General features: G+C 38.7%; 1 protein-coding gene across 7 annotated transcripts in view; it reads right to left on the bottom strand.

Annotated features, from left to right (window-relative positions):
- SYTL5 (synaptotagmin like 5) overlaps nt 1-25,331 on the bottom strand; it is a 2,413,062-nt gene that overhangs the window by 497,963 nt on the left and 1,889,768 nt on the right. For all 7 annotated transcript variants that reach the window (XM_044072411.1, XM_044072417.1, XM_044072414.1 and 4 more), the window contains one exon: nt 19,888-20,011. In XM_044072411.1, coding sequence (XP_043928346.1) covers nt 19,888-20,011 — 124 coding nt within the window. The remainder of the gene's footprint in view (nt 1-19,887; nt 20,012-25,331) is intronic.

Below are 25,331 nucleotides of genomic sequence, written 5' to 3'. Positions count from 1 at the left end.
ACCCCACTTTCTGCCACTTATCATTCCTCTAGGGATAGAAAATTGGGTAAAACTGGCTAGGCTTGTAAGGACTCTTGAGTAGGGTTGTCAACCATTCAGAATTATTCTGGACTATCCGGAATTAAGAGACATTGTCTAGAAAATGGAGACTGCATGGTACTGTCTGGAAAAAATAAAATATTTTCTTTTAAAGAAACAAAAAATACTTTCTTTTTGTTTCAACAAGCGTTCTTTAAGAACGCCTTTTGCATCCAGTCGCACAGATGCAGATGCTGCTGTTGTTTATGTTTTCATGTTCCACCCGGGTAAAATGGAATTTGAATTCCAGAAGATGACATTTGGATTGAGCAGCGGCTGTAGACGATCACGAATGGTTTGACAAGTGAGAGGTATGTGTGATCAGCAGTAGCTTGAAATAGTGCAGCCTGACACTTGCAGTGAGCAACGTACTGTGGAAGGCAGGCTTGAGGAGTTCTCTGATTTTAGTGTGTTCTGACTGTATAATTAGTTTCTGTTGAGCAGCTTTCATTCCACACAGATGTTAATGAGTGTGCTTAATTGTGATGGTACTTTAAGTGAAGTACAGTATTCCATAAAAAAGTTATAAGAAACTGACTCCTAGAAAATGGGGTGTATGCCTGCAGCACTTAACACAATTAAAGTACAGCAAAACAGAAATCACATTCTTTAAGGCATAGCATATTATTTTCTTCATGAAACACTGAAATACAAAGTTGTTTGCTAGCAGCAACCTTTTCATCAGTCACAGATCTCTTTGATATGAAATTATTCAGCTGACTTTTACTTCTGCAGAGATTGTGCATATTGACTGATATTAGTGGACTGTAATGACAGAAGTTTGAATGGCATTTTACGGTTTAAATTTTCTGAATTGGGCAGTTTTGTCATTGGTTCATATGTTATGTTTCATTACTAACTGGGAAAATGTTCAAAACTAATTTAAAACATGCTCTAACAAGTGATGCTATATTATACAAGGGATATAATGTAATTATTATATATTATAATTTAATACAATCAGGAAGGTGAATCAAAATAATTTTTTCATGGTCCTAAAAATGTGTGCAAGGGCCCGTGATTTGAAAACAGCCCAAAGGCAAACTTAATCTGCCACTGTCCAGATGCATTTGCTTTGAACTTGGGTTTCAATGCTGTTTCAGTGAGTGTGAGTTTCAAAGGCAGAGAGGTTTTTATGCTGTCTGTTTTCATTGTGAGACTGTATTGCTTTGTTTAGCAAATGTCTATCAGTGTTTGTGCTATAAAATTTAAAATAAAGTTTTAAATTAAATCCAAATATTTGTAATCATTGTAGAAGTAAAGCAGAAGACAGTATGAACACTGTGAGTTTTGAGCAGTGTTTATGGCAACTGGGGAGAAATGGAGAAATAACCAAGTAATGGGACACTGGAATGGCTGTGTGGGGGTGGGGGTATCAAAATTACACGTATTTTGCTTTCATGTAGGTGTCCAGAATTTTTGACATGGAAAGTTGGCAACCCTACTCTTGAGGTGTTAGACTTGCAATCTCCTAATAACCTATAAACCTATGATATGCCCACACAGCCCAGATTTCTGGACCATATAGAAATTCTGCATACACCATTTCGTATACCTTACTTTTCAGCTTAATTGGCATTCTTTTGCCACTCACCACCCCCATTTTTTACCAGCTGGCTGCAGCCCTTCTGATTTTAGCCTGACATTCTCATTTAGACTTTTCTTGTCCTCAATCCCTCCTCAGAGATACTTGAAGATATTAACCTGTTCCATTATTTTCCCTTATATCTCAATTTTCAGATTCTTCTGATTTCCCCATTTGCTGCCATGACAACTTGATTATTGATTTGCAGATCAGATCTGTGCACTTGAGTCAGTTGTACTCAAATATACAGATTAGCATTCAACTGCAAACATTTGTGATGCAAGTAGCTGGAACACAAGTATGTAAAAGGGAACCTGTTTAATATTATAGGTATAATGATGACTTGATATTTGTTTGCAAAGGGCATACTCATAATGTGAACATCACTTTTTAAGGACTTGCTTGTGACAATATTAATACTAGACTACAGAAAAAATCCTCCATCTATCTTATATTATTTATACAATAGCTAGTCATCACTCTTCCGCCTAATTTCTTTGTTGTCCTATGTGGAGTGGTTATAGATATGAAGGGCATTTAGCAATAAGCAATAGTGACAATTTTCATAGAGAAGCTTCTTACACCATGAAGATGCATCTTGATTGAAGGGATGCACAGCAGGATGGTCTCCCTACCATTTATAAGGTTAGCAGTAAATCTTGAGGGCACCTCCTGAGGAAAAAAGCTAAGTCTTTCCAAGATTAAATATATTTCAACAAAAATATTCACATAAAATGTCATTATGTTCACTTTCTAACTAAACATATTGAATGGCCAGAGCACACTTGAAATTATCAAATGTTTTCATCTTTTCTTACATAGAATGATTTTTTTAAATATTAATTATGTAAAATTCCCTTTTTGTAAATAAAAGGGCTAGATACATTAGTGATATTTTGCTCTGCAGCAATTATAATGTCTGCAATGTAACAACTAGTCACAAATTGTTTTGTAATTAATTGATGTATTTGTAGTAATAATTGTGTGATTTATACCTTGAATCTGAAATGGTCTGTGGCCTTTTTTATGTAGGAAAGATCACTTACAGGTTTAAGATAAGGCTCCAGGAGAATCCCTGGAAATTGAAAAAAACCTGACAGTGAAGCCATGAAAAACAACAAGTGTATAATGACATCTTTGCTCAAACTTGCAGATATATTTCATTAAGGAAATGGTATGAAAACTAAACAAAAAGGAGACAAAGTAGCTAACAAAATAAACTGACAAAAACAAAAGCAAATGATGCGAAAATGGAAAGCTCACAATTACAACAGCGAGTATAATGGACTGCTGTAACAACAACTTGTTGATCAAGATTTGACAAATGAATGGTGAAGGAGAGGTACATTTAAACCAAAAGATGAAAGGTTAATAATGCAAACTCAAGACAGTGGACTAAGTACATGCCAGTTTGCAAAGTCTATAGAAAAGTGGGAGATGCTGGAAAATGTAGGTTCTGTGGTATAGTTCTAGAAACAGTTGTATATATTGCCTCTGGCTCTCATATACTTGTAGCTGAGGATCCATATACTGAAAAGCAAAACAGTGTGGCAAGAATGTTACACTGGTGACTGTGCATACACTCAAGCATACAACTTTCTGAGAAGCACCGGAAACATGAATCACAAAAGAATTGTTGAAAATGAAGAAGTACTAATCAGATAGGACCATCCAATGCTGACAGTCAAGAAAGAAGAAGCAGGTAAACACGATATTGTAGTTAAAACGAAAAAGGACAGAAGTGGGATTCAGCCTTGAATTAATTACACCTATCTGCTAACATATAAAGAATCCATTTTAAATTTAAAATGGAATACTGCCAAGCCCAAGTGCTTGAAAATATAGTACAGCTGAAGCATTTGATCTGTCAGTTACTTAATTGTTTCTACTTGTTTTTTTTTATTTTATTGATTCTTTTAATTTTCTTGTTTGTATCTATTGATTTAGTCTTTGTTCTTTTTAATCTTTCCTGAATGTTTTTTTTTTTTTTTTTTTTTGTTATGGAGGGTGTCAGAGAATAATATTTTTTCCACCCAAAGTCAATGTTTGCAAGTTTTCTTTTGAACTGTTTGGTTGTTTCTCTGCATCACACTGCATGGCAGTTTTCCCTGTATTAGAAAGGGGACAGACTGAATAGGAGTAAATAGCTCTTATCTACATTACTTTCTATGTTTCATGGACAATTTTATACTGTCTGTTCAGCCACTTACCTGAGTGTGGCTTTCCTCTCTCCCTCTCTCTCTCTCTTATTATCTATATCTGTATCTGTATCTGTATCTATATCTATATCTATATCTGTATCTGTATCTGTATCTGTATCTATATCTATATCTGTATCTGTATCTGTATCTATATCTGTATCTATATCTGTATCTGTATCTGTATCTGTATCTGTATCTATATCTGTATCTGTATCTATATCTATATCTGTATCTGTATCTGTATCTGTATCTATATCTATATCTATATCTATATCTGTATCTGTATCTGTATCTGTATCTATATCTATATCTGTATCTGTATCTATATCTATATATCTGTATCTGTATCTGTATCTATATCTATACCTATACCTGTATCTATATCTATATCTGTATCTGTATCTGTATCTGTATCTATATCTATATCTGTATCTGTATCTGTATCTATATCTATATCTATATATCTGTATCTGTATCTATATCTATATCTATATCTATATCTATATCTATATCTATATATATATCTATATCTATATCTATACCTGTATCTATATTCATCTGTCAGTTTGTCTGTCTGTGTGTCTGCCTATCTGTAAGACATGTCAGGTTTTCCATCTAAAATCTAACTAAAGTTTACTACTGCTTTCACATCTCATTGTATTGAAGTAAAAAGAAATAATGTTTTTGCTTAGTTTCAGCTGAGATTATTTTAAGCTTTACAACTCTGAGGCACACTGAAGATATGTGAAACATTACATTTTTCATTGTGTATTTTTAGAAGCTAAAAGCAAGCAGAGAACCTGCGAAAAGGAATGCAAAGGAGAAGGGAGAAAATGAATGAAGCATGAGTGCTGTCGACAGATACTTCAAATGCAATACCTCTGACAGATGTGAAACAGTAATGCATCTTCTCCAGTACAGAGTCTGTAGTTGCATGCCTTGAAAGAAAGCATTGATGGACCTTTAAATTCTAGTAAAGGATAATAAAAGGCTTTGGAAGTAGGGCTTTATTTTGACAGTTCTGAGGTCAGTCGTGAAATACAGTTCAGGCAAAACTAAAGTTATTGTTAAAAAGAATGCTGACTTTACTATGAAATTTCAGCAGGACATCAGAAATAATTTCAAGTGTGATCATTTGTATGAATCAATGTCTTTCTCTTGCAGAAAGAAAGCAGTAATATGGAACCCCTAGAGGCATTATAGTTCTGGAGCTGTTCTCCCTTGGTTCTCCCTGTAAATTGACATTTCCTGGTACAGCTAACCTAGTGAAACAAGAATAAACAAATATTAATATGAGTGCAATGGAATTTGAAGCCAGAAATGCAGGCCTCTTTTCTTTATAAAAGCAGTGGCACTTTTAACAGCACAGTGTTTTGTAACCCCTTAAACTTTCCTCGAAGGTATGTATCTCTTTGGAATTCCATGTATTCAGAACAGGAGCTACTCTCAGTTTGCTTCAAGTATGAATAAATGGGTCTACTATACATGATCAAAATTTCAGAAAGCGAAAACCCATATGGCCAAGACTATATATGTTCGACTCCTGAAATTTCGAACATGCAAAAAAATAATAAAAACAAAACACTACATTATTTTAAAGATGCTAGTAGGGCTATGCCCCCCACACCCCCTTAACCTTAATATACCAACTCTGAAATCGCACTCCAGTGCGGTAAATGGAGATTCTCCCATTCCGCACACTGAGGAGCTGTCCATTCAGAATGTTCAAAATTTCAAAAGTCGAACATCTGTAGGGGACCCGAATAAATATAAGCCATCAGTGCTAATTTTCATCTTCTGATTTATATAAACAAACTTAGTCCATGCAGTAGTAGTCTATAATGTTGTGTAGTATGTATATGGGAATACAACTCTAGTAATAAAAAAAAATAAAATTTATCATAGGATTTAAGAAACTCTACTGAAAATGATACCTAAGGGACCTCAACCCAAATTATGGCTCTGGCTTGCTTGCATTAATTAAGGTAAGTGATTCCAGAGAACAAGGGTAAGATAAGTAAAGGACCAATCAGGCTGTTGTTTATCATATGGCTCCCTGAACTACCAACAATCCTTCACATGATGATCTCAGAGGATGGGCTAGAACATAGGGCTCTAACATTATTATTTAAATAGATAGGATCAAGATAAAGCAGGACGTGCTACACAATAACAATGACCTCATCAAAAGACTGAACCAGCATTATGATTCGAAGCAGATTTCACAGCTAAAGGTTAATCTGGCAGGACATACAGTAACTTATTAAAACTGTTGCCATGTAATTCTCAGACTGTGACAAGCAAGTGAATCTGTGTTTTAAAGCAGCTAGTAAAGTATATTTATGACCTTAGCCAAGTCTGTAGAAGGCATATAGTGATGAGTTGCTTAACAGTTTTCAGTGTTCAATGCTCAGAATGACCAAACTTAAAACCTACTATAGGTCTTCAAAGAATTTATCACCAATTAGTGTTGGATCATAACCTCTTGTGCCCAGCCAGCAGTCCAAACTTCTCTTAAAGACACATAGGTTGTCCAATCTGGTAATTTGGAGAGGTGAAGCGTTCTAGCACAATCCTGATCTACAATTTAAAGTTCTCATTTCTTGGTTAGATTAAAACCTAGGAACCTCAATAAATAACTGCTTGTTCCTAGTTTTCTGTGTATGGTCCTTACTTTTAACACCTAAATCAACTGAAAACATACTGTTATTTATGCATTTATACATCAATATAAGGCCAACTTTCACTAAACCTGTACTTTATACTGTACAGGTACAATTTCTCCAACATTTATTTCTATTTTTTTAGTTTAGTGTTTTGTCTTGTACAAAACCTTTGAAATCTTTAGATTATTTTTATTTGAGTTATATTATCCACACAGACTGATGCACAGGATTCAGTTTTAGGTTTTACCACTGATTTGTAGAGAGCATCAACACATGCTTATCTGTACCAATTATTGATCACAAAATGTCTCTAATAACACAGTAACATTTTCTTTTATCCACAGCTAAGTTTGTCTAAAACATCTGATCTTTGTCAAACATCATTTCTATGCCCTTTATGCTGTCCTTTTGCCCTAATAATACATTATTTAATGTGAAAGGATGGCAAGGGGCTTTATCCTCAAAATGTATTGTCTTTGTTTCTTAGCATTAAAAACTATATTCTTCAGACTAGACTACGTATCCAGAGTGTCTACAAATCTCTGCATAGTGCATTGAGCCTTCTAATTTGTAACTATGGCACCAAATTTTGTGTCATCTGCAAATATCCTTATCAACATATTATTAAGAATGGAAATCAGACATGAAAAATGGTAAATAAAATAGGGCCAAGCACAGACCCTCATGGAACCCCAAAGTTTATGTTTCAAAATTCAGAAATAGCTCCACTTATTTTATGTCTGCAATTGCTAATCTGCAAACAATTTCTGACCCATCTACCTATCCATTTGTATTTAGTTTACACATTATTCTCAACATAACCTCAAGGGGTACCATACTGAAGGCGTTAGCCAGGTCCAAGTGCACCACATCAACAGACAGTCCTCAGTTGAGTGACGCCAACATTTCTAGATAAAAGCTAATTAAGTTAGCCAAGTGGAATTCCTTGTTTTGTAAATCTGTGTTAGTCCATATATTTAAAAGAAATTGGGGTATCTGACATTATGTCACACAAACTTCACTTCAAATCCTTCCCTAGGATACAGGGCAGGCTTATAGGATGATTATCCAATCAATCAAAGATACCCCCTTTGTGGACTGGAACAACTAATGCTTTTTCCAGCCCCCATAAACAAACCCTGTTCTTAATGATTCCTGAAACAGATCCTGCAAACATTCAACTATTTGGTTTCTTCTATTTATAAGGATGATGCCGTTGTGTTCACCTGGGCCAGCTGCTATATATGACTTAATAGTTTTGATAGTTTCTTTGCAGCTATTTCCATTATCTGTTGAACATTTCCCAGACTGAATAACACATCAACCTTGTGATGACAATCTTTACTGCCAATGAAACCAGAGAATTTCTCACACAAGTACTTGCTTAAAGAATTGTCTCAGTTATGGGGACATCACTGACTTCAATACTTATAGTTGTATGATAATTAATTCTATAAATCTTCAAATTATTTCCTGTATGCTCTGCTAGCTTGCTCTCACATTCACATCTTGAGGCACTCTAAACACTCCATAAATAGTTATTTTTCTTTTGACTTAGTTTCAATTTCTTTGCCACCCATGGATGTTTACAACTTCTCTGCCTCCCAGAGACATTAGGTCCGATTCCAAAAAACTACTTACACTGATAGAAGGTCTTTTGGCATCTGGCCCTTGGTGTAAGCCTGTTTCAGATAGGCCTTACACCAGAGTAAACCACTTACACTTTGAACAAGACTTTTCAAATTAGGGTACACTTATCCTGAGAGCAACTGTTTTGAATCTGGCCCATTGTATACAAATTTGATTATTGATTCATAAATAAAATGATAAAATATATTCCATGAATCAGCCACTTGTAATGACATTTTTTCTCTTCCCTTTATGTATTTTATTTATTATTATTTGTTCTCCAGGCAAGTAGGTAGATCTATTGACCCTTTTCAGTCAGGACTCAGAATTAAGTGAATGAGCAGTAAAGAACAACAAATTTACACAAGTGCAGACATACAATTAAAGTATATAACCACATCTGTGAGAAAGTGCAAACAATGTGAAATAATTGTTTGAATAAAAACTGTTGAAATTTATGTTTGATATGTAAGGGGTATTACAAATAAAGTTAAAACAAAATTGATATACAAGATTGACAGAAACAGAAGTAATAGAACATTTGACTATAGGTAATAATATAAGTGGTAACAGAAGCCATTAACCATTGTCACATTCATAGCTTCAAAAGGATTCTAACATGAAGGTATTTTTAAACAAGTCGAGTCTATACTAATTCCTTGAAGATTCAGTTCAGCGAACTTTTCTTCATCGAACCCTAACCATCAAATGATCATTTCAGAAAATGTTTATATCCATGAAAAATTAATGCAGCACAAATTTGCCCTTTCCCCCACTGTAGTGCAATCTCGGAGTTGGTATATATAGTTTGGGGGGCACAGCCCCCCACATTTATTGGGTTTTACATACAGTGGTGTTTGTTCTGGTGTTGTTTTGGCTAAGTACTTAATTTCCCTGTTTAAATTTTTTTCAGTGATAATGTTCGCTGGAGTGCATGTTTGATGGTTAGGGTTTGATGAAGAAAATTTCATTAAATTGAACCTTCACTGAATGAATATAGACCCTTTTTTAACACATCTTTAAATTTATTAACCATCTCTCATTTTTTAATTTCAGCTGGCAGGTGATTCCCAGTTGCAGGTCCAAATCTTGAGTATGCTCTTTCTCCTAATGATGTTTCTTATCTTGAGCAAGTTAAACAGAAATAATTTTTATTTGAGCTATGAAGGTCATACGACCTATCATGAGATGGTCATTTGGCCTTCAGAAGGGAGCATTAGTCTTCTTTTAGGACTTTGAAAATTAGAGAATTGAGTAGAAAAATAGTTCTGCTAGTAACAGATAACAATTTAGTGCTTTTAGAAGCTTGCAGTGATGGGGAAGGGAGTTGCCAGTAGGATGAATTTGCAAATCTTGTTCTCTGCCATTGGAATCATATAGGCATTTTAGACAAAATGGAGAATGATGGAAGGGAGCCCGAATTCTAATTTTGGTAGTAACACATTCTTGTTTATGGCTAAATGGGCCTTTGGAAAGAGTAGATGAGTAATTTTATAGGAGAGTTTTAGTTGCCCTAAGACTTTAGTGGTTATATAACCAGTGACTGCTATACTAAAAAAATACAGGTCCTAAGTAATATGTCCTGTGCAGACCACTTCAAGGCCCTATCCCTATATTCTGTCTCCTACAGGCTTTTGAGGGGAGATGCATGCCTGGCATACAAGGTATTGTCAGACCCCACTCTGATGGACCTCCTGCATATCCAAAAAACAAACAGTACCAGAATTACCTGTTCTAAAGACTTAAACCTTCCCTGTGATATAAATAGGACCTGCTGGAGAGATAAGCATGTATCCCAGAGACTACATCTATGAAACAGGCTCCCCATCTATCTGAAGCAGAGATTCTCTCCATCCCAATTCAAGTGCAACTTGGACAATTGGATGAAAAAACAGAAATTCATCCCTGGTTTGGCACCTATGTCTCTAATGCAAACAGGAAACCTGTAAATGGTTAATTTCCCATGCTCATGCTTACACTTATCAAGGGTATCAGAATTTGTCACAGATTTGGGATGCATGGCTAGGCTTAAAAAGGTCCTTGTGGTCATTAGCCTAGTAAACACCTATGAACCTAATGAAAGCGATGGGTGAAGTATTAGACCCAGATAGCTCTGTTCAGTGTCATTTGGGGTAGTTTTCACTTTGTGACCTTTTATGGTAACTGAGGGAAACTTTCTTGTTCTAACAAAAGCCATGAAGTTAGTTTTTTGGTGGGTTAATTAGGAACCTATTTAAGGCTGACCAGTTGCATAACTGAGTCAAACCAGCTTGAAGCTTAATTTGCTGAATAACATGTTTTTTACTAGTTTGTAAGAATAATACATCACCTGTATACATAACTAGTATGTGATTACGTAGCTCTAATGGTAGGTCATTTACAAAGAAGAAGAATATAAATGGCCCAAGAAGAGATAATTGTGGGACTCTAGTGTTATCCAAGCCAAAGGAGGAGAGTTAGTTGTTGTAACAGACTTGGAAAGATATCTGATGCAAATAACTTAATGGATGAGTTTTTTTTCTCCAAAATTTAGTCTTTTCAGTTTATTGAGAAGTATATGATGGTTAACTGTTTCACATGACCTAGTCATATCAACAAAGACACCAGCTAATATAAGTCCTTCATATATACCACTGCATATGGAACTTCCCAAATGGAAGCATAAAGACTGAACATTCAGAAAATCTGGTCCTTAATATCAATGGACTGCCAAATATAAAACTGAGATATTTTCCTTCACTGAGGATTCTAAACAATTCTTTGAATAAAAAAAAAAGTCAGATGTTTGGTATAGGGCGTTGAGATAGGCGAACAGTATCGTGTGCTAATAATGTAACATTTTCTCATAGAACTGAGTATAGCATGACTGTTAGTCATCCAGATAATGGTAGAAACCAAGCTGTCCTTCAGATCTGTAAATATGTATACTTGGTTGTGAGGAAAACATACAAAATTGTGAAGAGGCAATATTTTGTAAGACATAATGGATGCTTTCAAATTAAATAGAAATTAAATTAAAAAATGTTAAGGAACTTTTGGAAGTAACACTGAAAATAAATGAGTACTTTTTTTTTCTTAGCAGTTATTTTTTGTATTTTACTATTAGCTAATTTAATAATGTTAATTTTCAGTATATTATTTGTATCTCATTTTTAGAATTTTAATATAATCTTTTGAATGCCTAAACTACACTGAAGATTCATAATGAGACCATTAACATCTTCATGCAGACCTCTCAGCCTCTAAGCATAATAAATCTGGACAAAGCCAAAAATAATGAGGGGTGGTGAAGGGACCAAAAATTGCTTATATAGATTTAGACGTGAGAATAAAAAGTTTTTTTGTTAGCATGCTTTAAATGAAGTACTTGAGTTCTGAAAGTGACATATCTATAATTATATAGTGACTTAAATCCTCAGCAATTTGCAAAAAAAAAACTACAAATTTTATTAGGAACCAACCAAAAATATGAGTCAAAAATCTTGACATTCTGTAAAAATCTGGACAGTTGACAGGTATATCACCATGAATCTCCAATAAATAAACACTTTTTTTACTTTTTAATTTTTAATAAGTTCATAGGTAGGTACTAGGCTATTGGCCCTAGGGTCTATATAAGCCTAGCCAAAAGGTACCCTGGCTCTATCACCATGAATCTCCAATAAATAAACACTTTTTTTCACTTTTTCATTTTAATAGGTTCATAGGTAGGTACTAGGCTTTTGGCCCTAGGGCCTATATAAGCCTAGCCAAACAGTATCCTGGCTTTTGCCACCCAAGAAAATTATTTTCATGTGCCCCTGTCAAGCAGAGCAACAGAAGTGATCCCCGGGGTGAATTTCCTATCTCCCATTCAATCATCAAGATTTTTCTTGAAGAGTGCTAATGAGGAGCTTTGTTTGATATAGATAGGTAGTTTGTTCAAGAGTATGGGAAGTCTCTGGGACAGGAATCTATCTCTCCAGCATGTTCTGTTTACTGTGGTAACAAGGTTTAGATCTCTAAAGCATGCAGCTCGGAGGGATTGGGATTTCTTTAAGTGGAGCATGTCCAACAGATCTGGGCTTGACATAGCTTTGTATGTTAGGCAGAGATCGCCTCTGAGTAGGCGATATGCGACAGAGTAAAGCTGGAGTTTTTTGAGACGGTCTGCATAGGGCATCTGTTTGAGGCCAGTAATCCTCTTTGTGAGGTATTTCTGCAGCCTTTCCAGTTGTTGTAGATGTCTTGTGAGGTACATACCAAAAGGGGCATTGTACTCTATAATGGATATAATGAGTGATGAGCAGAGGGGAACAATGACCTCTTTTTTCCTGGATGAGAAACCTTTTGTGATCAGGTGTGCCATGTAGAAGGATTTCCTGACTACTGTGGTGATGTGATTATCAAAGGAGGGACTACTGTCCATCTATGTCCCAAGGTCTCTTATCACACTTTTGATGTTAAGTAGACTACCACCTATGTGGTAGTTCACGGGTACAGAGTTTTTACCAAAAGGGATGACAATGCACTTTTTTGGCTTTGACACCAGGCATCTGTCTCAGTGAGGCCCTTTTGTAGGATGTCCACATTGTTAGGAGTTTCAACTATGGCTCCTAGTTTGCAGTCATCTGCGAACTTCGTTAGCCAAAGACCTTCTGTGCTAGCCTGTACTTCAGAGAAGTAGATACCAAACAGGAGAGGACCCAGGACTGAACCCTGTGGTACTCCACTTGTCACTGGTCTGATGTTGGATTTAGAGTCTGCTACTTTCATAGTGTGGGTTCTATCAGTGAGCCAGTTGGCAACTCATCTTGTGACATAGGGATTTATACCAATTTTAGTGAGTTTATCTATAATTCCAGAGTGGGGGATGGTGTCGAAAGCCTTGGCGAGATCAAAGATAGGAAGTGTGAAACACCTTACCCTCATCTACGGTTTTGGTGACCGCTTTAAAGAAGTCTATCAGGTTTAAAGGACATGATCTGCCTTTTACAAACCCGAACTGGGTGGGGTTCAGTGTTTGGAGATTACCAATGTCATTGTTTATAAGTTCCATGATGATACGTTCCATAGCTTTGCAGACCAGGCTCGTCAGACTAATGGGGCGGTAGTTCCCGGGGTCCGTGGTTGCTCCCCCTTTGTGGAGTGGGATAACCGTCACTGTGTGCCATTCAGTGGGCACAAAGCCTGAGGTGAGGCTATGATTGAACATGGTACTTAGGTGGGGTGCCAGTTCGTTCTGTAACTCATGTAGAATGCAGCCTGGGATGCTGTCAGGTACCATGGATGCTGTGTTCTTGGCTTTGGAGAGTGTGTTTTTTTACCTGTGCAGTCATTATTACAGGAACTTTGCATTCTTCCGGTACAGAGATGGGCCCTTTAGGGGATGAGGGGGGGTAAGGTTAGCACTGAACCTATCTGCCAGGATGTTGGCAATATCAGTTGGTTCTGTATTTTTAGTGCCATTGTGCTGCAACTCAGAGCAGATCTGAGTGTTACCACTGAGATTCTTGACGTAGCTATAGAATGCTTTGTGGTTGTCTTTATAATCAATGGCAATTTTGTTTTCATAACTAGCTTTGGAGGATTTTATGAGGGATCTCAGCTTCTTACTGAGGCTGACCAGGGAGTTCCTCCATTCATGGGATTTTACTCTTTTTTTGCAACAGTTTCTTTTTCTGTTGTAGAGTTTGTTTATGGCGGGGGACCACCAGCTTGGCTTTCTCTTTTTGGAGGATAGCATCTTGGTTCTGTTAGGGATTGCACGATCCATGCACTCGTGTAAGTGCTTATAACGTGCATTTGTGTAGGATTCAGCAGTCATACCTCTATTCTCTGTCAGCATGGGTGTCATGATGTTTGCCACTTTTGTCTTAAGAAGCGTGAAACTGGCTTTGGAGAATTTGTTTACGGTGGTTTCCCTCATTCTGGGTGGGGGTGGGATGTGGATGTCTAGGGTGATTCGCTTGTGGTGAGATCTGACCAACAAGGAATTGACCTCTGGTGTGGAGTACCGGTTGCCCATGTTGGTAATGACCAGATCTAGGATACTGCTGCCCCTGGTGGGGGTGTGGATAGGTTGATCCAAGGCATTGGAATTTATGAATTCCAGAAAACGTTGAGCACAAGAGTTGGTACATGAGTAGTTTTCCCGGTTAATGGTGGGGTAGTTGAAATTGCTCATTATTAGGGTGGTAGGTTGTACCCTAATATTTTCCAGTCTATAAGAAATGAGGAGTGGTAATCCTGGGGCATGGTGGGGGATCTGTAGCAAGCTACAGTTTGGACTGTGGTCTTGTCCAGAGTTAGTTGCACTTAGGTAAACTCGGATTCATTATACTGAGCAACTAGCCTGGAGGTGTGGAAATCCTTAATGAATATGGACACACCTCTGCCTTTAGTGTTTTGGTCCAGGTTAGGTTGCCGAAAGGTGTGGTATGAATTATAGCCTGGTAATGCAGGGGTGCTCTCTGGAGCCTTGAACCAGGTCTCTGTCACTGCATAGATGTCGATGTTCTTCATTTTAAGGAGTGCCTCGAGTGAGTGCATTTTGAAGTTTAGACTTCTAGCATTGAGTAGCATTACCCTCAGATTTTGCTTGCTTGTACCTGTTATGGTGGTGAATTTTTCATTTGAACCTTGCCTAAAAAAGGAACTATGGGGATGGTAAGAGCCTCAGCCAGTATCTGGACTCCCAACGGCGACAGGTGCAGGCCATCTCTTGCAAAGCATTGTGGTTTGTCGATCATGTCATCCCTGGCAGACAGATTCTGGATCCCCTTAGAATGACACCAGAAGCTTAGCCAATTGCTGAAGTCAATCTTTTTGTCCTTGTACTGTGGTATCATTCTGGCTGATGGCAGGATGCTACTCAGGGCTAGGGTCATACCTGCCTGGGCTACAAGATCGGAGAGCTCTTCCATGTCTCTTTTCATGTAGTCCAGGGAGATATTTCTCAGGTCATTTACACCAACATGGACAATGACAGAATCATATTTGTACTTGTTGTCGAGTGACCTGAGTGCGTGCATTATGTGGCAGATCCTGGCACCCGACAGGCAGCTGACAGTAACTTTCCCTTGTTTAGCCTGGTGAGTGGAACATCATTGTGCCTGACTATAGAGTCAGCTAAGACTAGAGTGTTGGATACGTTGTTATGCCTTATGGGCTGTGGTTGAGTGGCACACTGAGTTTATGGGCTATGTGTCATTTGGGGTGGGTTGGGGGGGTGTAGGTTGCTTGCATTCCTGCTTTGGATGTCCCTGTTGCTTGGGCAGATTTTTATTGAGAGCCTCCAGGAATGTAGGTGTGTGTTTTGTGTTTTTATGTGTGTGTTTTGGTGGTGTAGGTTTTGTGTGACTATGTAATGAGTGTGGTGTGGTGCAAGTGTTTACCTTCTCCTCTTGACTGTCTAGTCCAGTCTTGGGTGAAGAGAGCTTTGCTTCCAGTTTGGCTAATTAAGTGCATCTCTCAAAGGTTGTAATGTTGGGTGGTAGGAGGAGAGAGTTGTCTGCGTACATGAGGCAATTGCTGCATTGCCCCAAGATGCCCAGATTCATCAGGTAGACAGGAGAAAACACCAGGAGCTGTCCCTTAGACATGCCTGGATATGTGCTTATTTATTAAGTACTAAAAACTGTTTTCCTCTAGACAAGTGAGGTTAGTTGAGTGCTGTAGTAATTTGTAGCTTATTTGGTGCTTACAATGAGTTCTGAACAAGTGCTGAGCTCAAAGAAACAGATTTGAATGCTGAAACTAAAAAAACTGGCTAGTTCTAAGAAACAAAATTAAGCTAGAAGGCTTCCCTCCAACACAGAAAGGCTTGGGGGCTCAGTAGCTTACAAACAGTCCTGGATACAGCAAATCTGTATCTGGACTAGACTACTTACAGGAAAGACAGGAAACAAGTTAGAATTGTTTATTTTTTTGTAAAGTGGAAAGGGGAAAGTTGGAGCAGAAGCTAACTGGGTTGGCCTTCTCAAAAGTTCTCCCTGGATTAGGTAGAATGAGGTAATGACACAAGAATGGGAGGAGTGTCCCAGATCAAATTTACAGTAGGGGCGGGCAACTGCAAAGCCACCAATTATAAGAACATGATACCAATAGGGTGAGAAACAAACAATATGATACACTCCTTGGCAGGAAATCAGACCAAAAAACCCAAACAGATGCTTAATAAATGTAGACAATTTCCAGTTAATACCTTACACACAGTGAAACTAGCTAGAAAAGTATGCAGCAGACAATAATAATGCTATAAATAACTCGTAAAAATAAGCAAAAAATACGATACTTAATGTTATATATTACAGATCCGAGTTTGCTCAGTGCCCTTCCTCCGATTAGCTCAGTGTGAAATGAGTTTGAGATGCATCCTTCGCTCCATGGCAATAACTAAATTGCTTTCCCTTTGCCTGCATCCTTCCTGCCACCTGGTCATCTCTTCCACCGCTGCACATTATTGTTTATCTTTCTCTCTCTTGCTTAATTCAGAATCTCACATTTCTTTCATCTGCTCTTCATAGCTTTGTGTGTGCCTATTCAGAATATACTACTACTCAATAGGGGTACAAACTAGAAATAGTGTGGGAATTGTGGTGAGACAGAGGCTTCTGCAGGCAGTGAGGGATATCACCGGAATGAATGACAGACTCATGGCAATCAGACTCCAGTAAAATGATAGGGCAGTATTCATAATCTCAGCCTATGCCCCACAGAAAGGATGTGAAAGTGAGGATAAGAGTGCATTCAGACAGCAGTTGCTGGACCTAATAGATAAAGCAGGACAACATGAACTGGTGTTGATAATGCGTGACATATCAGGACAGGCAGAAGAGGATATGAGGACTGCCTGGTTCCACATGGGTGGGGCAAAAGGAATAAAGAAGGAGAAACCATTCTAGACTTCTCTCTGTTAAATGGCTCGATAGTAGTGAACACATGGTTCAGAAAGAGCGGCAGTCACAAGATAACATATAACAGTAGCCAACGCACAACTCAGGTAGACTTCATCCTAGTAAGGAAACGGCACTGGGGTAGAATCTATGATTGCAAACTCATCCCCAGTGAAACAGTCAGCCCACAGCATAAACCACCGGTTGCCACAACTAGCTGCAAGCAGTGGTCAAAGAAGGCTCTAAGGTCAACAGAGACCGAGCTGAAGACCTGGATGTTGACTGGAAAGAAAGTACAACACTTCAAGGAATTACTCAGGGCTGTAGCACCCCAAGAGGAGGAGGAAATAGGTGGAGTTGAAGAAGAATGGTAACATCTCAAAACAGCAAGTGTTAGGACTACAGAACAGATATGTGATCGGGCCAGGTATGTAAATAAGGTACATAAGGAAAGCTGGTGGTGGAATGCAGAAGTCCAGGAAGTGATTAAAAGAAAGGAGGAGTGCAGGAAAAAATGGAAGCTAGAAAAGACTGACCAGACTAGGAAAGACTACTGGTTGGCTAACAAAGGAACTAAGAAAGGAGTTCCAAAGAATAGGGCATCACAGGCACTCTACCAACTTCCAGAAAGTGACTCAGTAGGTGGTACAAAGAAACTACATCAGACTGAAAGACAAAGACAAAAAGATAAAGACAATAGTCACTCACCCTTCATAAGGGATACCAACAACAACCTGCTCATCAGTCCACAGGAAAACAAAGGTAAACAGAAGGAGTATTTCCAGAAACTTCTGAATGAAGAAAACTCCAGAGAAGATGTACTTCCCCAGAAACAGTTTATGATGATAGAGGAAGAGATGACCACCCTAGAAGAAGTAAAAACAGCACTAAGGAAAATGAAGTCAGGGAAAGCAGCAGGATCAGATGTGGTCACAGCAGATATGATAAAGATGCTGGGTGAGATAGGGGAGAAATGGCTCCTGAGGGTACTCATAGTGTGGAAAGAAAAGCATATCCAAGATGACTGGAGAATAAGCAAACTCATGTCAGTGTACAAAAACAAAGGGGATATTCACAACCGTGGGCAGTACAGAAGCATCAAACTCCTTATCACATTGCATGAAAGGTCTGGAGATGGTGAGTGATAAATGGATACTCAGAATAGTAGAATGTAAGATGGGAGATGAGCAGTTCAGGATGCAGCACAACTGACCTGATTTTTGCAGTGAGACAGATAGTTGAGAAGAAGCTAGAGATGAGGAAAGAGTCCAACTGGGCATTCCCAGACTTGGAAAAAGCATATGACAAAGTCCCAGGAAATCTGATCTGGGCAGTACTGCAGTGGATTGAAGTCCTAGAAACATTAGTAGAATTAGTGAAGACTATGTACAAGGACCCAATGACTCAAGTAGGAACAGTGTTTGGCCTCACAGAGGGGTTCCCAGTGGTAGTGGGTGAACACCAGTGTTCAACTCTGAGCCCATTGTTGTTCATACTGGTGAAGGACTACATTAGCAAACGGGTTGGAGGGGACAGATCAACAAAGTTACTGTATGCAGACAATGTCGTATTACAGGCAGACTCTGAGCAAGAACTTCAGCAAAGGATAGGGGAATAGGATGCAAAATTGAAGACACACAGAATAAAACTAAGCACAAATAAGACAGTGGTAATGGCAGCAAATTGGGGAAATCATAAGAAGCTGAGAAATAAGATAGAAGGGAAGATAGTAGAACAGGTAAATAGCTTCCAGTATCTGGGAGGGGTGGTTGAGGAGAAGGGGTCTGAATGAAGAGATCACGGTTAGAATCAGAGGGGATGCAGCCAACTGGCATAGAGTCTGAGGTGTAGTCTATGAAAGAAGAATGCCAAAGAAGCTGAAAAGTAAGGTGCACAAGACAGTGGTATGACCAGTACTACTGTATGGTACAGAAACCTGGTCTGTAAAGACAGAGCAGAAGAAGAAGCTAGAGATGATGGAAATAAAGTGCCAGAGAAGGGTAGTAGGATGCACACTGTGGGACAGATGAAGAAATGAGGACATAAGAGCAGAAGCCAAAGTAGCTCCAATTGCAGAAAAGATGAAAGTGAACGGATTATGGTGGTTCAGACACATGCAGAAAAGCAGAAGACAATCTGGTGAAGAAGATTTGGTTCAGACAGGAAGAAGGTAAGAGGAAACGAGGGCATCCAGCAAAGAGATAGATGGATTGTTTGAAAGAAGATCTGTGACAGTCAGGCACGAGTGTTGAAGAAGGCAGGAGTGTGGCACTGAATCGAGAGAGGTGGCGACAGTTAACACGATACCCCAACCCCATGTAGAAAATGGGAAAAAGGGAGCTGATGATGATGATGATGATTCAGAATATACAATTCCCCTCTCTTATATACTATGGCATGCATGTTAAACCCCTCCTTGTTGCAAACAGCTTCTTAATGCTGCTTACACATATTTTGATTGCTTTACTGCATTTTCCTTTAGATTGTCCCTGAGAAATTACACCCTCTGTTCCACTGGTCAATTTCCTATAGCGAAAGTTTAAATGAGTAAGAGGTAGAGATGTTTGTGAAGTTTGTACACAGTGTGAACAGCTACAAATATTCATAAGTCCTGTTTTACCTGCATCATGAATTCTTGCATATGTTTATATGTTTCAAAGAAGTAAATTACAAATTGAAAGCAACACTTTATCCTGAAAAACTTAATCTAATCTGAAAATGATTACATAATAAAAGGAATAATAATGACAATTGATAAATTACTCTATAATAAGAATAATGATATCAAATGATGAATTATTCTATGTTTTGTCAAATCAGTAGAAAAGAAATAGAAAGCTTTTTGTTTTTACCCTACGGCTGTACTCTGATACTGTACTGTGCCTGCTCGATGTTGGAGAGTCTGGTGGAATTTCATTTATTATATTGCACTGACCAGCTTCCACTTCTTCGTCTTCCTCTTCCACTATTAGTGATCTAGAAAAAGACAAAGTTATCAGTTGAGACACGACATTTATATAATCCATTTGCTTGTTTTAATGATAGGCGGACAAGAACCCAAGGGTCCATATTTAGACATGACATTGTTACATAAGAATGAAATACATATGAAAGCATCAAAGGCAAATGGTTATGAGATACATCACAGAGCATCAAATGCAAATAAACAAAGCAGAATATACTCACAAGTATAACAACTTTAGTGAGAAAAATAACACAGAACATAAAACCATCATCATAATAGGTAATCATGTTTATTTATTATTATTATTATTATTAGTAGTAGTAGTAGTAGTAGTAGTAATAGTAGCATTACTATTATTATTATCATCACTATTATTAGTAGTACTAGTATTTAGTAGTAATTATTTTATTTATACTTAGGATAGACTTTTCCACTTTCTACAATGTTATAATTTCTAGCAATGTAGCTAACTCCTCATAGTTCAGTTTCTGGCATATACTGGGTTGAAAGCTTCTGCTAGACAATTGGCTTTGGCATATGCAAACTGCACCACAACATGAGTCAATCACTCTAAGACAGCAAGCAGTGTCAGACCAGGTAAAGACGCTGTCAATCTATAAAAGGGACACAACAAAAAACTGTAGATCTTCCATGGATTGCTTTAAACATTTCAAATGTCTACAAGCTCTAAGTCAGTACATGACAGTTTTCATCTTCCTCCTAGGATAAGTCCAGTTGTATACAAGAAATACCCTTAGAGCATCACACCAAGGTCTGAGTTATGTGATACAAAAACAACTAATTGTCCTGAAGCTGCTCTTGCACAAGAGCAAAAACAGGTTGATCCTATGCAGAGTCAATGTGGGACTCTAACCCCTTACTCACTCCCATTCCTGGACACCCATGGCTTTATTATTGGATTCTGCAGCTGGGTCACAATCTCTGGAGCTATCAAAACATGAATAAAGTAAGAAACATTAAAGATGTACAGATTATCTGCAACAGCACTACCTGATCGCTGCATACTTCATTACAGTAATTGTTGTCTTTATGCAGTAGCCAACAGTTTATAATTTTAGTATCATAGGAATACTCTGATAGATCTTAAAGTTGCATTTCGATGCTATTTACTCAAAATAGCAAAAAGTTTCTCAGTACTAGACTTCATTAACTCCTTCTTGCCTTCCAAGAATCACCTCATCAGCATGTTTTACTTAATTTCTGGACTAAGGTGAGGTGAGACAGCAGACAAGAGTCATGATGTGCTGTGAATACTGGTATCATCATGAGTTTTATACCATTGAAACAAATTTCAGTTTGTACATACATCTCATTTAAAGATTTCTCTGTTGATCTGATTGCACATGTATGTATCATGTCTTTATGTCTATGGTCCTCACAGGAAAGAATAAAGAAAAGTGAAAGAATGTCCCCCAGAGTGTGACTCTGCCATTGTAAAGTCCTACTGCTAGGCTTTTCAAGCAATAAGCAGTTCATCTGAATGCAATCAGCTCCATCTTATCACTTTGCCAGTAATTGCCTTAATCCCTCTAACTTTCATACTCATTAAATTGCTCTACTTGTTTATAGGGGCAATTATGAACTTTTGCAATATTTGGAAATCTGAGTAAGCATCATACTAAGCATCATAAAAACTCTATGTGGTGCATTCTGCTACTTGATATAATTTGAAGCAGAACAAAATGAATAAAACTGTCACTGACATCCATCTGCTATGGTCTGAGAGATACTTTCTAGTGTTCCCCAACATTAAAATGAATCCACCTTTATATAATTCTGTAGTAATATCATAGAGTATAAAGAGATGACATGTAATCTATCATACAATAGATGACAACCTTGATCATACTAGGGATACTATCCTGAAAGATAACTGCATTGTATCAGTTTGGAAATATCCTGATGCAATATAACCAAAGGAATTTTTTGTACTGAAACTGGGTCAGCTTTCTCAACTGTCCCTAATTTCACAGAATGTCACAGATTTTGCCTCGTATATTTACCCCTATCTCATGTAAATTGATTATCTGGTAAATAGCTGAGGAATTTGTTACTAACATCTTTCAGCTGTTGGGAAAATGTTAGCTTAATAAGTAGAACTGAATGAATGCAGAAAAAAAAGGAAAGAATCATTATATGTGTGTGTGTGTGTGTGTGTGTATATCTATCTATCTATCTATCTATATATATATATATATATATATATATATATACATACACACACACACACACACACACATATATATATATATATATATATATATATATTTATTTGTATAAGAGTGTCTCAGGAAACACTCATATGAGTGTACCTCTAAAAAGTGATCAGTTTAGAGTGAATGCTCACAAAATGAGCAATTGTTGCTTACTATTTTTTGCAGGGAGACAAGCACCTTGCACTTTATATGGGGGTGGGGCTGCACAACACCCCCTGCTAATTATATATACTAACTTCAAGATTGCACAACAGCAGGATAAGGTCAAATTCCCTTACCCTGATATATGTTTCAAAAGACTGCCTCCCTGTCAGAGGAATAAAGATACCTTATTGAAGTTTCCAGTAGTTTATTAGGTTCACAGGTTCATACTAGGCTATCTGCCCTAGGGCATTTATAAGCCTAGCCAGAGTGTGTTTGGCTTTCGCCACCCATTTTAAATTAATTTTGCTATGCCCTTTTTTCGAGGTTAGTATACTGTGCCTCTGTCTAACAGTGACACAGAAGTGATACCCGGGGTAAACCTACAATCTCCCATCCATTCATCAAGATTCCTCTTGAAGAGAGTCAATGAGGGACTCTGCCTAACCTGGACTGGGATTTTATTCCAGAGTGAAGTGAGCCTCTGGGTTATGAATCTGTCCCTCCAGCATGTCCTATTTATTTCAGTGCTGAGGTTCAAGTCTCGAGCGTAGCTCGATGGGATTTGGATTTTCTGAGGTGCAGCATGTCCATTAATTCCGGGTTGGACATGGCTTTATACGTCAGGCACAGATCGCTTCTGAGCAGGTGGTATGCCACTGAGTAGAGCTGGAGTTTCTTTACCCGGGCAGCATATGGCATTTGTTTGAGCCCTATGATCCTCTTGGTGAGGTACTTTTGGGGTCTTTCCAGTTGCTGCAGGTGTCTGGTAAGGTACATCCCGAAAGGGGCATTGTATTCAATTATGGGCCTGATGAGGGATGAGTAAAGAGGCACGATGCCCTCCCCTGATCTAGATGTGAATCCCTTCATGATTAGGTGGGCTATATAAAATGTTTTTCTAACCACTTTGGCCACGTGGTTGTCAAATGAGAGATTGCTATCAACTTGGGTCCCCAGGTCCCTAATTACTTCTTCTGTACTTAATGGATTACCACCTATGTGGTAATTTGTGGGCACTTTGTTTTTGCCAAAAGGGATGACTATACACTTTTGGCTTAGCTTGAGGCCATGGCTCTGGCACCAGTTGTCTGTTTCTATGAGGCCCTTTTGGAGGATGCTTGTGTCGGCTGGAGAGTAGATTATGGCGCCCAGTTTGCAGTCATCTGCGAACTTAGTCAGCCACAGTCCTTCCATGTTGGCCTGTACCTCCGAGAAATATATACTGAACAAGAGAGGTCCCAGGACTGAGCCTTGTGGGACACCACTTGTAACTGGTTTGGAGTCTGACATGACTCCAGCAATTCTAACCATGTGGGTTCTGTCCTTGAGCCAGTTTGCAACCCATCTAGTGACATAGGGGTTTATATTTAAGCTGGTGAGCTTATCTATAATGCCCGAGTGGGGTATTGTATCGAAGGCTTTTGTGAGGTCCAGGTAGGCTGTGTGGACCACCTTCCCCTCGTCAGTGGCCTTGGTGACTGTTTTAAAGAAATCAACCAGGTTTAAGAGGCAGGATCTGCCCTTAACAAAGCCGAACTGGTAGGATCCAGTGTCTGTAGGTCCCCAATATCTTTATTTATGAGGTCCATGATGATCCTTTCCATAGCTTTGCAGACTAAGCTAGTCAGGCTTATGGGGCGATAGTTTCCAGGATCCGTTGAGGCACTGCCTTTGTGGAGAGGGACCACTGTTGCTGTACGCCACTCTTTGGGTACATATCCTGTAGTAAGGCTAAGATTGAACAGTAGTTTTATGTTTGGGTTTAGCTCTTCTTGGAGCCCATGTAGGACGCAGCCCAGGACACCGTCTGGTCCCATCGATGCTGTGTTTTTTGCTTTGGAGAGGGCAGCTCTTACCTGAGCATCTGAGATGTCAGGGGGGCAGCACTCTGCTGGGATAAATATCTGCCCTTTTGGTGGGGGGGGGGGAGTTTGCGCTGAACCTGTCAGCTAGGATGTTGGCAATGTCTGTTGGTTCGGTGTATTTTTTGTCATTTTGGACTAATTCTGAGCATATCTGGGAATTCCCACTCAGATTCCTAACATAACTAAAGAAAGCCTTGTGATTATCCTTAGTGTCCTGTGCAATTTTTCTCTTGAAGCTGGCCTTAGACGATTTTATGAGTGCCCGTAGTCTTTTGCTAATACTGATCAGAGATGCCTTCCCTTTTTGAGATTTTGCTCTATCATGTAGTAGCTTCCTCCTTCTATTGTATAGTTTGTTTATGGCTGGGGTCCACCAGACAGGACGTCTGCCTTTGGAGGATTGGGTCTTGGTTTTATTTGGGACTGCATGATCCATGCATTCCTGAAGGTATTCATAGAATGCGTTTATAAAGGATTCTGCGGTCTGGGCCATATTTTCCACAGGCCCGGGGGCTTTGAAGGATTCCACCTCGGTTTTTAGGAGTGTGAAATTTGCTTTAGGGAAGTTTTTCACTGTGGTTTTCAGGGCAGGGGGTGGAGTCGGGATGTGAATATCCAGTGAGATTAGTTTATGGTCTGATCTTACCAGTGAGGGATACACTTCTGGTCTGGAGCATAGAGTCCCCATGTTGGTAATGATTAGGTCCAGTATGTTTTCCCCTCTTGTGGGAGTGGTAACAAGTTGTTCCATAGCATTTGAGTTTATAAATTCTCGGAACCTTTGGGCTAGGGTGTTGGAGCTAGAGTAATGCTCCCAGTCTATGTTTGGGTAGTTGAAGTCGCCCAATATAATGGTGTTTGGAGAGACCTTCATATTTTCCAGTGTTCTCAGGAAGGCCGAGTGGGATTCCTGGGTTTGGGAGGGTGGTCTGTAGCAGGCTATAAACTGGAAGGCAGTTTTACCCACTGTTAGTTGCACATGGATAGTCTCTGATGCTTCGTGCTGTGCCACCAACCTGGAGGTGTGGGTATGTTTGACGAATATTGATACTCCCCCTCCTTTTGTGGTACGGTCCAAGTTTTGG

This window comes from Protopterus annectens, chromosome 5.part0 (genome assembly GCF_019279795.1).
Source record: "Protopterus annectens isolate FY-2018-M chromosome 5.part0, PAN1.0, whole genome shotgun sequence".
NCBI lineage: Eukaryota > Metazoa > Chordata > Ceratodontiformes > Protopteridae > Protopterus > Protopterus annectens.
The sequence above is the reverse complement of the archived record's forward strand: the minus strand, read 5'-3'. Positions and strand labels throughout refer to the sequence as shown.